Consider the following 13940-nt stretch of genomic DNA (forward strand, 5'->3'; position numbering starts at 1 on the left):
GTTAACGACGAGAAACGTTGCGGCCATCTTCGGTTCCGTGCGTTTCCGCTCGCGACCATATTGAACGCGCCGCTGGCCAGAAAAGCGGAGCAGAAATTCGCGAGCTCAGCCTGGACGAAATTTCTCGCCACCGAGAAGAGAGGGAAAGAGAGAGAGCTCTCCACTTCGTTCCACGATTGTGCTCGCGGTCTGGGATTATTTGTTGCGCCTCGAAACGACCACCGGCGAAAATACGGCGGAACCAGATTGTGCACGTGTGCATGTAGCGCGCGAAGAGACGGGTAAACGGATGGATGGGGCAACAACGAGGAGGAGAGGAAGAATTCGAGCGAGGTGGAGTGCGAGTGCAACTCTGCGTGCGCGCGGGTTGAGGATGGTAGTTTTTAATCTTGGTAAGGTTTCCTTGTTGAAATTCTTTTAAATTTTAGATCGTTCCCGACGTTGATGAAAGTCTCTTAAAATTCCTCTCTGGTATTTCTTGATTGCATCCTTCCCCTCCCCTCCCTTCCTCCTCCTCTCGTTGTTATTGTTGTCGAGGGCTGTAATTAACTCACGCGTTTATTTCGTTATTTAAAAAAATATTCTGCTGCGCGAGATTAAATTCGTCCATCCCCTTTCTCGTTAGATCCTTGTTTTTTTTTCTTTTTTTATGTTTATACCATCGTACTGTTTCGCGATTATTACTTTTTGTAACATTGATTGAAATGTAATTTCTCTTTATTTCTCGTTTTTACGTTTTTAAATCGACGAAAATTTGTAATCAGAAAAGGTTATATATATATATATATATATATATAACCTTTTGTATATATATATATATATATATATATATACAATTTCATTATAATCAAACTCAAATGTTTATAATTATTTCAAGTTAAATCGTATTTATTTCAGTTTAGAAACGAATATATATTTATATTATTTCGATTTGAAATGAATCAAAGTCGTAAAAGAATTACATATTTCTCTCTCTATGAAAGATTCATGCATTTCCCCATAATTTGCATTTTAACATTCGTATTTTAATTTTATTAAAAAATATACACGTGATTCTAACTCGAGATATCCCATATCATAATGTCGTTTAGTATTTTTACCATTTTGTCTCGCATATCATTTATTAGAGTTCAGAGAATATATTTGAATAAAGTTTGAGCATAGAATATAAAATAATTAAATTACCAACAACCAAATAAAAAACAATTATTCATCGAATGATTCATAGACTCTCTCGTGCGTATTATTTGTAATACCATAAATCAATTTTCAATTCTAACAATACCATTTTTCTTTTAACTTGTGACAAAAATTTATCATCCCCTCCAAATGTTAACACGATCGAACGAAGAAAAAGGAATAAAAAGAAACGGCAACAGGGGAGGAGGACAAGAGGAAATCCATCAATCGAAACTCCATTTCGTTTCCTCGAAATTTAAATTACGATCCTTAAATTACCATTACCAATTTATTCCATTTCCAAGAGCGTAGCGCAGCGAATACAACGCGTGCTCTCGTCTCTCGTTTAATTCTTCCGAATCATTAATAAACCGCGAAAACGGCGAAGGGATTAACGATGTAACCGGATTTCACGGTTTTAACGAAGCCAACGTCGTCGGGTTCCGCGGTGGAGAAGAAGCGGTCGATCGGTGCTCATTACGCAATAAAGTTGTGACACGGCACGCTCGCAAAATGATCTATTCCCGTGGCTCGTCTTTCCACTTCTCCACTTGGCTGAAAATCCACCCCTTTTCCACCCGCCATTTCCATCCATCCCCCCTTCCTCTCCCCCCCCTCGGCTTTCTTCTCGAGAGCCTTCGTAGATCATGTCGCGCGAAAATAAATGATTTTCCCCGTTTTTAACGAGATCGTAAATTACGGCGATGCTCCAAGTGTCTGGAAAGCGGCTCGCGAAAGAATCTTGGCGAGGAGGAAAGCGGTGGAAAAATAGCGGGGGGGGGGGAAGGGAAATGGTTGATGGCCCATCGGTCCAACTTGTTCGAACGAAAAGTTGATGAAAATTATTGAAAATAAGCGAGTCGAGTTCCCCGGAGGGAGAATGAGAAATTGTTCGTGAAGATCCTCTTGTCTTTGTATCTTGTATCTTCTTTGATTGTTGTTTCTTTTTTCTTTCTTCTTTTTTAGAAAGATATTGAAAGTATTCGTTGATGAATACTTTTTATCGTATCGTGTAAATGTTGTGTAAATGCAAAATGAGGGGAATAAAGTTAGAAAATCGAGGAAAGTTGTTTTTGTGTATTCGTAAAAGTCTGCAATTGGAATTCGAAAAAGCAGTCAAGTGCAGGCAAGGGCTTGTCAACCAAGATCCTTTTCCATTTCCTCAAGAACGATAGTTTGAACGATTTTCTTTGCCTGTTCAATTGTCGTCAAGTTATTATTCGAAGTTGTCGAAAAAATTGACGACCAATTTTTTTTATTATTTTCAAACAATTAATAGATTCTTAAAATTACATTTTTTTTTCGAAACAATTTCAATGACAGAATAATACAAACTTTTATTTACAAGCTTTGGATATCGAAACATGATTCTGGGAATAAAATTTTCAAAGAAATGATATTTACAACGAACAAAAATTAATTTAATCAATCTCGATTTGAAATATTAAATAAATAAATTCTTATTCGAATAGATATTTATTCCTTACTGGCAAAATAAAAGTTTATCCTCTACTCGAACAATAATTTGGTTTTATTTTCTAATTAGGAAGAAGAGAAAATCAATAGGAGTTATTTAAATAATTTTTGAAAAAGTCATAAATAATCAACAAAAAACAAAATTATATCAAAGATGGAAGCTTTGGTCCATATATATATTCCACATTTTCATCGCTCTTTTGTCCTCACGTCGGTTTCTGAACCATTTCCTCTCTTGTTTTCGACTTCTGGCCAAACACGGTTCAACGGAGAACCGATTTACATTTTGATTTAATTTATTCCATCGTAAACTCATACTGTTCGTACCCACACGTGTGTACGTGTATACACGCGCGCGCGCGCTCTTATCACACCAACAAGGCATCCACCCTTTTTGCGGTGAAATTAAAAACGTTTACCTAGTCGAAATTGAAAGCTTTCGTTCCACGAGTTCCGAAGAATACACACACGGCCGAAGTTTGTGTACGCTTTTGTGTATGAGAGGAATGGACGATAAACTAATAAAATGAATTTGAGCAAAGATTTTGAAATAGTACTCACAGGAAATTCGATTTTATGGAATTTTTATATCGAGGGGTAAGGAAAATTGGCTGAAATATCGTTCTTTTTACCGATCTGATAATCGATGAAATTAAAGTTTCGATGACTTTTCATTCCTTTGAATACAATTCTGTAAAACTTTAAAGCAAAAAAATATTGCCATGAGAAAATTATATTCAAAAGATGAAACAGAGGGAGGATAAATTTCATTCCCTCGAAGAAAATTTCTTTTTGAAAAAACAATCAATCCATTTTTAAACTATCGTGCAACAATTATTTTCTCTCATATATTTTATTTCTATTATTAATTCCCTGGTAAGATAATATTCAAATAAAATATGGAAAGTTATTTTAAAGATAGAAAATGTAGAAATATATATCTATTATTGTTATAGCTTGCTGGAACGAAACGTTGAATTCGATTAATCAATGAAGAAATAAAGAATAAGGAATAAACAGATATTATAGTGGAGATAAAGGACGAAGGAATAAAATTTCACTCGTTGCACTTTTTATAAACGAAAGTTTGAAGTATAAAAATAAGTATATTCCCGGGGGGATGTACTTTTTAGGAGAATTTTACGCGAAACAATTCATCCACGTCAAATGAATGTCAGGTTGTGTCATGTTAATACGCGCAAATGTGTAAATTTAATTTTCACGAGTTACAAATACGTGGCTCACTAAATTAACCATTATGACATCGCATCGCAAGCTTCTAACGCAAACTACACGAAAATTCGTTATCATTTTCGTTTACCTGTATAATACACACACACATATATATATATATATATATAATATCTGTCACATGCAATTAATTTCTGTTAATTAAGATTGTTTATCGAAAAACATTATCCATTATAAATTTAAATATTTCCACGTGTTTGATCAACCTTCAAATATTCCTACTCAGAAATATTTATATTCTATACTCGTTTCGATAAATTTCCTTTGATAAAATAAACGAAACATTAAAAAATTCTATATTTTCCACTTCTCTTTGATAAAATTATCAGCAAAATAAAACAGAAAATCACTATTCACAAATTTACTTTTCTAAATCTTTCTTAATCGAAATAGCTGCTCAAGATAAAATTATCCAAACTGAAAAGATGGAAGATGAAAAAATTCCTTTCCAAAAGAATAAACTGATTTTTTCAATCGAAGGATCAAATTTCCAAATATTTATCACATTATAAAATAAATTAATCGTTTCAATTCTATTCCTAGCTTAATTATTCTTAGCTTAATTCCTTATTGTTCGAAATCCAATCGAAATAATTCAAATAATTAATTGATTCTACTATTATTATATCATTTATTATTTAACCGATACATCCACGATATAATATCTCTTCCTACACGTTCGTTCTCTCGAATCTATGAAATCTCTCTCATGATTTACGTTATTTAAGGTACGCCGTCAAATCATGGATCGTCAAAAGGAGAAGGAGGAGCGATGAAAGACGAGGGACGTTTCTACCTTGGCTGATCCAGGAAAGCCAAGGAGGAAAAGCAATTCCGTACGAGATCTTAAAAGCAGGGCGGCGAGATTTCCACGGCGAGGGGGGAGTTTCTTTGGGCCAACTTCCGGCGAAAAATTAATAATGAAATACTATTGGATACGGTCAGGGTCGAGCACTCTGGGGAAACTTCTCGGCTCGATTTAATAAATGATGACCATTTTTAGCCAGATTCGCGCCACGTAGCTCCGCTCTGTCCTCTTCCCGTGTCTCGCGATTCATCTTCCGCTCTTCCATTTTTTTTTACCAAGGGAAAGACGTATTTTTATCAAGGAAAGAAGAGAATCGAAGTTGTTTCATAAATTTGAATCTCTTCTCCCTCCTTTGTTTCAATAAGGTAAAATCGTCGTGAAAATTTGAAAGAGGGAAGAGATTAATTCGCGAGAGGAAGAGATTTTAAAGATTACGCGAATTGAGTAATGATCGAAATTAATGGATCAGATTTTCTTTTAGATTTTATACGTCGATACACATAGAAGCGATACACAACGAGGACATTGTCTGTAATCGTAAATGCTCGTGAATGCAACGCTTGAATCGTGAATTCAGGCTCCCGATGCAATCTCACGAGCAGCGAACCGTGCATTTTCTCCGACTAATCTGATCATTTCGTCACTATCAGTTTCCATTGTATATTCTCGAATATTATCTTGGAAACTAGCATAGAATTCCAGTGGGCAACTGATGTTTGATGCAAGGTATACTTATTTATCGTCTTCTACTTTAACTGATATTCTAATGTTTCTGTGGAATTTTAAATTTGTAAAATTTACTTTTTTTATCTCGTGTAAAATATCATTCGTGGAGATTTAGTTAATTGAAAAGTACTTTTTTAGAATAATATTGATTTGTGATTTGTATATAAATGTTAACACTTGCTTATGAAATATTGAAATATTGAAATATTTTTGTAAAATTAATATTTCATTAAATTTCTTTTAAAAGATCAATCCCTAAATCAATTATTTTCTCAACTTCAGAATATAATTTTGGAAATATTTTTTCAATTATAAAACTATAAATAAATGTATAACAAAAATTTGTTAGTTCAATTTGTATCCAAGACTTTTATGATCTATTATAATTTGATATTTCTTAATCCATACACTTTGCAATAAGATAATTTCTCGAGAAGAGATTAGGAAAAAATATATCTATCTAGAGACATATACAATAGTCATTTCATTTTCTCTTTTTGATTTCAGAGAAATCCTGTTAAGATAAGAGATCAAGGATCGGGTTATTGCTCAAAGGAAACCGAACGATTTAATGGCATCGTCTGGCTTCTCATCATCTGGCTCCAGGCACCAAAGGTATCGTTTTTATCGACGTTTCGGGAAAATATGTCAAACCGATATTCCAAACTACGTAGAAACCGATGCTTTTAACTCTCGATTAATTTTTAAATTTATGTCAAGACACCGAGGAGGTTGCGATCGATCAACCCCATGGTCGAAAGCTTTTATTCAACGTGCTCTCTCTTTCTCCCGTATTTATGATTACCAGATCGTGAATTCGTTAATGAAAACAGACGAATCTCATCATTTTATGCATTTCTTCCGCTCGCTAAATCTGGATACAGATGTAATTAAATACGTGTGCAGATTACACGACGTGATATTCGTTCATTTACGAATTTCTAGAATGATATAATTATTATAATTGGATGAAAATGATTTTATAAATAAAATTAATGGCACGATGAGAATATATATATATATATTTTTTTTCTATTATTTTTAATCGTGAAAATTCGTGTCTCTTATCGTAATTTTTATAGCAACGATTCCTTTATGGAACAAAATTTTTCGAAAAGTTGATAGAAATTATTTAAATAATTAATTTTGAAATATTTGTTCTGTATCGATGTATATTGTTATCTAGAAAGGATAAAAAAGTAGTAATTTCCTCATGATACGTTCTACTATAGTTTTTTATAATCGTACTTCAGCGTGATACCAAGCGTATCACATTTTGCAAATTAAATTAAAAAGAAAAATCAATATCCAATAAATTGGCAAACGAGTTAGTTACTCACCCTGCAAAAGCTGGTGATGGAGGATATCTGAAATAAAAAAAAGGATTGATTAATTTGATGGAATCGAATAGCATAAAGATAAATACATGATCGATTCAATCGTTTATCTTATATCACATTCTAATATTATAAAGTTAAAGTATCTCTTAAACTAATGATCTTCTGGTTGTATAAATTGATTTGCTGGTATTTATGAATTTAAAGAGAAATCCAATTTACTCTTTTTGTAATTTATTTTTACGTTTTGAAATAAATTCAGCTATAACGATTATTTAAATATGTCCAATAAAATTGATCGAAAGAAAATTAATGAAAAATTGATGAAAAATTAATGATTGTTAATAGAGGATAATAAGCTAAACTAGATAATCGAGAATAATCGAGATAATCTTAAATAGTCATAATTGATCGACCTAGGTTCTATTATTAACTCAACATTATATTTATCAAAGATTGTTAAAATATTCGTGGAATATTTTTAAAGAGTCGATTCCAAGAATCTAAAATAAACTCATTTCCATAACATAGCCAACTTGTTCTATCTTCAACTAATAATCTTCTCTTCATCTAATACAACCTTAAATTACATGTAACTTAATAATTCAACTTCAATCAACATTTTCACCAATTTTCTATTTTTTTCTTAAATCAATGTATAATTATAAATATGATTTCTCTAAACCTGTTTAACGAATATATAAATATATACAGTATTTACATTTAATATATTTATATGAATTTCAATTCAGATTTTAAGATTCCTCCAACAATTTTGCAACATTCCTTATATTCGACAAAAAAGGAAGCATTGAAATTCAAAAGTCATTCTCTTGCAGACGCATCGACGAAGATAGCTTTCGAGAATCCGATCGTGAGAGGCTACGAAAAAGTTTCGTGATTATCATAAGAAGTTTTGCGATGTTGGAACGATTCTCGACATGCTCGAAAGAGAGAGGGAGGGAGAGAGAAAGAAAAAAACAGGGAGGGACATTTTACGTATTCCTCGACGTTACGATGGCCGAACTTCTGTGTACACCGGAATTAGATACCCAGGCTGAGTTGTCTTCCACATCGTGCTCTCTGCTAATGGCCGCGCTTTTTTACATTCACCGCGATTCCCTGTTTTGTAACTTTCGTCCATGATTTCCGGACGGAAGGTGGGATGGGGGGAGAAATGGAGGGCGGCTTTAAAATTGTTCCGTCTCTTTGGTTCAGCTGGAATTTTTTTATCGTTCGAAAAATATAAAATTGATAAAAGTATGGGATGATGTATAATATATATGATAATGGAATAATTTTTGGTCGATTTAATGTGGCAAATATTTCTGTGAATAGGAGAAAGATATTTAATTGTTAATTTAAAGAATTTATTTGTTTTTGTTTTTTGTTAATTCGAATTTAGATTTTGATCGAATAATTTGTTTAATTCGTTTTGATTTATTATAATTTTTAATATTGAATCATCAGATCTACATTATATTTTATACAATTTAGTAATAGTACTTTCATATATTTATATCAGATATAAATATATGATAGTAGAAAATAAAATATAAAATATAATAAAAAAAATACTTCAAAATGTATAATATATTATGATAGAATGTATTTATCTTTTATAATAAAAATGAAAGTATTTAAAATATTTTATATATTTTCATGGAATTGTTGTTTAATATTCTTTTAAATATCTCCAACAATTTTCTTTATTTTTTTCTTAATTTTCCATGATATAGAAATTTATTGACTGAAGAATAAAAATTAATGAATGAAATATATACATTCATTCATAAAAATAGTTTTTAGAAAATTTTAGCAAAAAAGAAAAAAAATAATATAATTTACATATTGATCTTAATAAATTGGTACTATTACTCGTTGACCCAATTTTCAACGTTTCCTCTTGAAAGGAATTGTCCTCGTTTCAGTACAAAATCTTTCTCTTTCGCAATCGTAAAAAATACAGAACAGTTGAGCCAGTTCGTTGAATATTAATGTAAGAAGTAAAATTTGTTAAATTAAATATCAAAAAGAAATTTTGGTTAATGTTGACGAATTTTTTTTTGTGATAAATTAAAAGAAAAACACAAAATAGTAATAATAACTAATAATAAAATAATAATCTAACTTCCTTTCTTTTTCCTTTTGTTTTATTTTAATGTTTTATTTTATCCTTAGAATAACTTTATCCTAAATTTAAAGAAAGTGGAAAATTTTGTTTTATTCTTTTTATTTTCATGCTTTTAGTCACTTAATTTTCTTTTCTTCATTTAAATTTACAAATTTTAAGTTTTTTTTCCTTTTTTTCTTGCAATTTTTCCCACGACAAAACAGGTTCTATTTTCACAAATATACTTTGTCCTTCTATCTTTTGTATCTTGAATTTATTCGTTCGAATTTATGCTATTGTTTTAACGTAGAAAAATAAATGTTATCAAAAAAGAAAAAAGAAACTTAAAAAAAGAGAAATAGATATATCTTTCCAACTTCATTTACAATCCTATATATCGGATATTTATCTTATATCAGATAATCGAAGACTAGAACATAAATAAAAAGATTAAAATATTCAAGAATATATCGTCCCTCCTTAATCACGATGTATAACATTGTTTATACAATGTATAATTATTTTTCGAACATCCATCAAATTGTTTCTATCATCTCTTTGTTGTCTTTTAAAAATAAATAAAATAAATTTAAATAATTAACACATGATTTCTAATCCAAATGATTAGAAAAGTTAATCAAACAGAAAAATCATTGCTGAATGTTAATTATTGTGTATTAAAATTTTAATTATATATAATTTCTGATAAATTGATAAATTTCACTAACATATTTTCGAGCAACTTATGTGATTTTCTTACATATATTGTATATACATCGGATAGAATTTGATATGGCGTAACACTAACATCACGATAAGATATTGTGGACTCTCAACTTGGCAACCCCATTGTTCACCTCTGATCAGTTATCCGCTTCGCTGGTTTGCGATTAAATTCGCTGATGAAGTCGCTGCGATGAAGTTCGATCAAATTCATTACGTTTTGGCAAGGGAATTTTCGTTAAAATGTGGAATTCTGAGGAATACAAGAGAGATTTTCACTTTGGGTAGGTTTTAATAAGAAGATTCTGTCTTTATTTTTATTCTCTTCGAGAGAATGAAGTTAATATTGTATGATGTTATATGATCAATGATTCGATTATATATTTAAATAAAAAATTCTGTTATAAAATTATTCTTTTATAAATTGAATAATTGTATGTGCAATCGTTTTTTTAAAAATAAAAATATATATATATAAATTGTAACGAATTATAACAAACTCAAATAAATTACGATAAGTAAAAATCAGAAGATAATTTAAACGAATGATTGATTAAAATTTCTTAAAGTTTCATTTTATCGTGAAATTTGTAAGAACTATGCGTTAAATTTCAGATATTTTAACCGATAATACACGTGATGTTTGACATTAATTGATCAAATATCATTACCTGATACGAATATCGGTAATCGTATACTAATTTCGTTGATTTATTACATTTACAAACATTATAGCATAACGTAATTGTATATTCATCAATATTTTATCGTTATATGTAATTAATCATTATTGATACACACGCAATAGTAAATTACAGCTTATGTACAAAGGCATATATTTAGTTTAATTATATCAGATGATAAGCGCGGTTTCAATAAGAGATTAAAGTCAGATTTCCCCGTTAATATTCTTCGATATTAATTAAATTATTTCAATATGTGTATAACTAATATATTTTTAATTTAATTTTACAAGAAACACAAACAGATTTAATTTCAATTCCCTCCAAATTAAACGTTAATCGAGTATTTACAAGTAAAAGAAAAATAAAACCATTTCCTTGAAATACAATCAGAATTATCTTCTTTATCTCACACATCCAAAAAAAAAAAGAAAAGAAAACTTCAACCTTTAGATCGTTCTTCCATATTCCTCCCGAAAAATAACCCTTTGATATCCAAGTTACAAGTTTAAAGCCTCGCCATGAGAAAGATTGTGCGATCTCTCACGTGTCCAAGCGAGTATTCCATCGGCGTGAATGCCAATCTCCATTCACCCCTCTCTCTCTCTCTCTCTCTCTCTTCTACCACCTTCTTTACATCGAAGGAAAAGCGCGGCGATCGGAAGCAACGACTCAGAGCCACGCTCGGTGACACATTCATCCGAAGGGGGGCCGGAAAGGGATATTTCGTGTGTATATCCTGTCGACCAAGCTCGGCCGGCTATAAATCAACGAAAGGCGAATCGGTTTCAACTTATGCATCGATACAGATCCCTCGTCGCCGCGGGAGGAAACTTGGAAATGCCTTGAATTTTCGTATCGAATTGTGCCATCTCCGCTCGGTTTCACCCGAAGGGTGGGGAGAATGAAAATCCATACCCAGGCGAAATACCGAATACCAGTCTCCCTCGTATTTGCTACGCTCCAAGGGCTTTTTCTCGTTCGAGTAATTATGTGTGGAGCAGAAACTCGGGGGAAGGAAAAACAGGAGAGGGGAGAGCAGCGAAATTCTCGATCGAAATGCAAGAATAAAAGGATGGAGGGAATTCGATTGGATATCGACTTAAATTGAAGAAGAAATTTTTTTCTTTCCAGGTTTTTTTTACGAGTAAAATATATTCCGTTATTTAAAAGCATTGAATTTTGAGGATATGTAATGAAAGAGACAATAAATTTTCCAATTTTAACTCGTAGAACTATAGAAAAGAAGTTTTATAGAAGATAAATATTACTTCTTCTAATTAGAATTTCTAATTACAATTTACGCGAATAATTCAATAATTCTTGATTCCATTTTTAGTCTACATAAAATTGCACGATAATAAAATCCGAACCTCAAAGTTCATTAATCCTTTTAATTCCTTATGAATATATTTCGAAAACAGATACTCGTCTAAATATCCATCATCTCCACACCTCTTCGAAATTTCCTCTCCTATCTGAAAACTTTCTTAACCCACCTACACATCCTAAACAATTACAAAATGAATCAACAAGAAGAAAGAATACAACGTATCCCATTCTCTCTGGAAACAATCTCCTAGACGAGACGCGCCTTCACGCTTCGCCTGCGAGTGACACGCGCGTGTCCCTACTCCACCCCCGATCTCCAGCGCTGTTCTCACCTTTAACGAGTACAGCTTGTCTCGAATTCACCTGCAACAGTGGTGGTGGGGGTGTCTAGACACCCAATCTCTCTGTCGCGCGCCGTGCGACTGCATTAGCCCGGAGCGGAAACTGTAGCCACCTGGGGCGTACACACGCGATCGACGGCTAAGATTCGGGCGAGTTTTCCTCGTGGGGAAAGGATGAATGCCAAGGGTCGCAAAGGAAACTTGCTACGAAACTTCGTACGAAAGAAAAAAGAAAAAAGAGGGACGAGATTATCGAGATTACGGCGGAGGAAAGAAATTGGGGTGGTTTTAACGCGTCGAGAGTGGATAAAGAAGGGAGAGAGAGAGAATGTGGGGCGAGATTGAACTCTTGTCTGTCAAAAGTGAAAATTGGTTGGACGTATTCTGACGACGGTGGGATATGATTGGGGCGAGGTGTTATGGAAGATTGAGAGTTGGTGAGATTAATGAGAATAGTTTTATTTTATTTTGGATTTATGAAGGTGAAGGAAAATTATTGGTGAGAATTTAAAAGTAGACTTGGAAAAGTGATAAATTTGTGGAATTATAATTATCAATAATATTTCCTGTAATCCTTATATTATTTTTCAATCAAAAGATTTTTAAATCTAATCAGCAATATTTAACATTATTGTTATTAATTTACAAGATCAGAATTTTAGAATGAGAAAATTATTGAAATCATAAACTGAATGAAAATTTTGAGTGCTGACGTATGAGGATTAATTTCAAGAGAATAATGGAAATATAAATAATTTCTTTACAACCATTTTATTTTAATAATAAATAATTTTTCTGATAATTGGATTATGAATTTGAAATCTGATTGTTGAATTTTTCTTTACAAATGATTTTATGAGGAGAAATAAATTTTCCGTGTCTCTGTATATGTTTCATAAAAGCGAAAAAATGCATTTTTTTCTGTTACATAAATGTATTTTGGTTACAAGTCAATCTATTGTCATGAATGGTATGTCAAAGAACAATTTTTATGAAAATGATATATTGTGAATTAAAATAAATCTCATTAGTATGCTATTTCTGCAGCGGAATTTCACTTGTTGACTTACTGGTGGAATAAATTATAATGCAATTTACATAAAATTGTTCTTTTGTATATTCAGTAACGTGTTATTTAAAATATGCATTAATATGAAAACCAAATCGACCCAGTTTCAAAAAAAATGTACGATTTGCTTCTTACATTATGATATCGTTATCGATATCCAAATTAAAATAGAGATATTTATCCTTTTTTAAAAGTAATTCATTTGCAACAAATAATAATAATTTTTAACAAATTATTTCTCGATACATTGCATATCATCTAAAACATCAAAATATCCAAAAATTTTCTATCAGTGATTGAATTTATGGATATTCAAATGATTTTGGAGACAAAGATTAAAATAAATTATTTAATCTATGAATTATCATTAAAGGTCATTATTGTTTTAATGTTTATATGTTTGTAATTAAATAAAATAGATTAAATAATGAATATTTCATTATTTCCATTCTCCGAATAACATTTTCATTATGAATGTAATTTATGTTACAATTTTTAATTCAATTTTTAATTCTTTAATCGAAATCTAATTAATCGACTTGTTGATTTATTAAAATTTGATCAAACGATCGGAAGATCCAATAGAATTATAAAAATTGAATTTCTATATGAAAGATCGATGTATTATCGATGAGTATGAATATTTTTTCAACATATCTTTTACATATCGATCGCCAATCGAATATTTTTGAACACGTTCCAATTATACCAGAGAATTCCACCGATGAGATATCCGTGCATTCGCGAAAAAAATTTAGAAAATCAACACGAACTCTCATTTTACACGAAATTCTCGATATCTCAAGAGGCCGCCTCTTGCAATCTCGCTTCTTAAAGAATTCGCCCGATGGAAATTCCAATTACTCAGACGAGTTTTTATACACAAGACGATGATACCGTTT

General features: G+C 31.4%; 1 protein-coding gene across 1 annotated transcript in view; it reads right to left on the reverse strand.

Moving 5' to 3' along the window:
* Positions 1-13940, reverse strand: part of Nrx-1 (neurexin 1) — a gene marked incomplete at its 3' end in the record, with an annotated part of 337998 nt that overhangs the window by 138966 nt on the left and 185092 nt on the right. The window contains 1 exon segment of the mRNA NM_001145740.1: positions 6781-6807. Coding sequence (NP_001139212.1) covers positions 6781-6807 — 27 coding nt within the window.

The sequence above is a fragment of the Apis mellifera genome, linkage group LG5 (genome assembly GCF_003254395.2).
Source record: "Apis mellifera strain DH4 linkage group LG5, Amel_HAv3.1, whole genome shotgun sequence".
Lineage (NCBI taxonomy): Eukaryota > Metazoa > Arthropoda > Insecta > Hymenoptera > Apidae > Apis > Apis mellifera.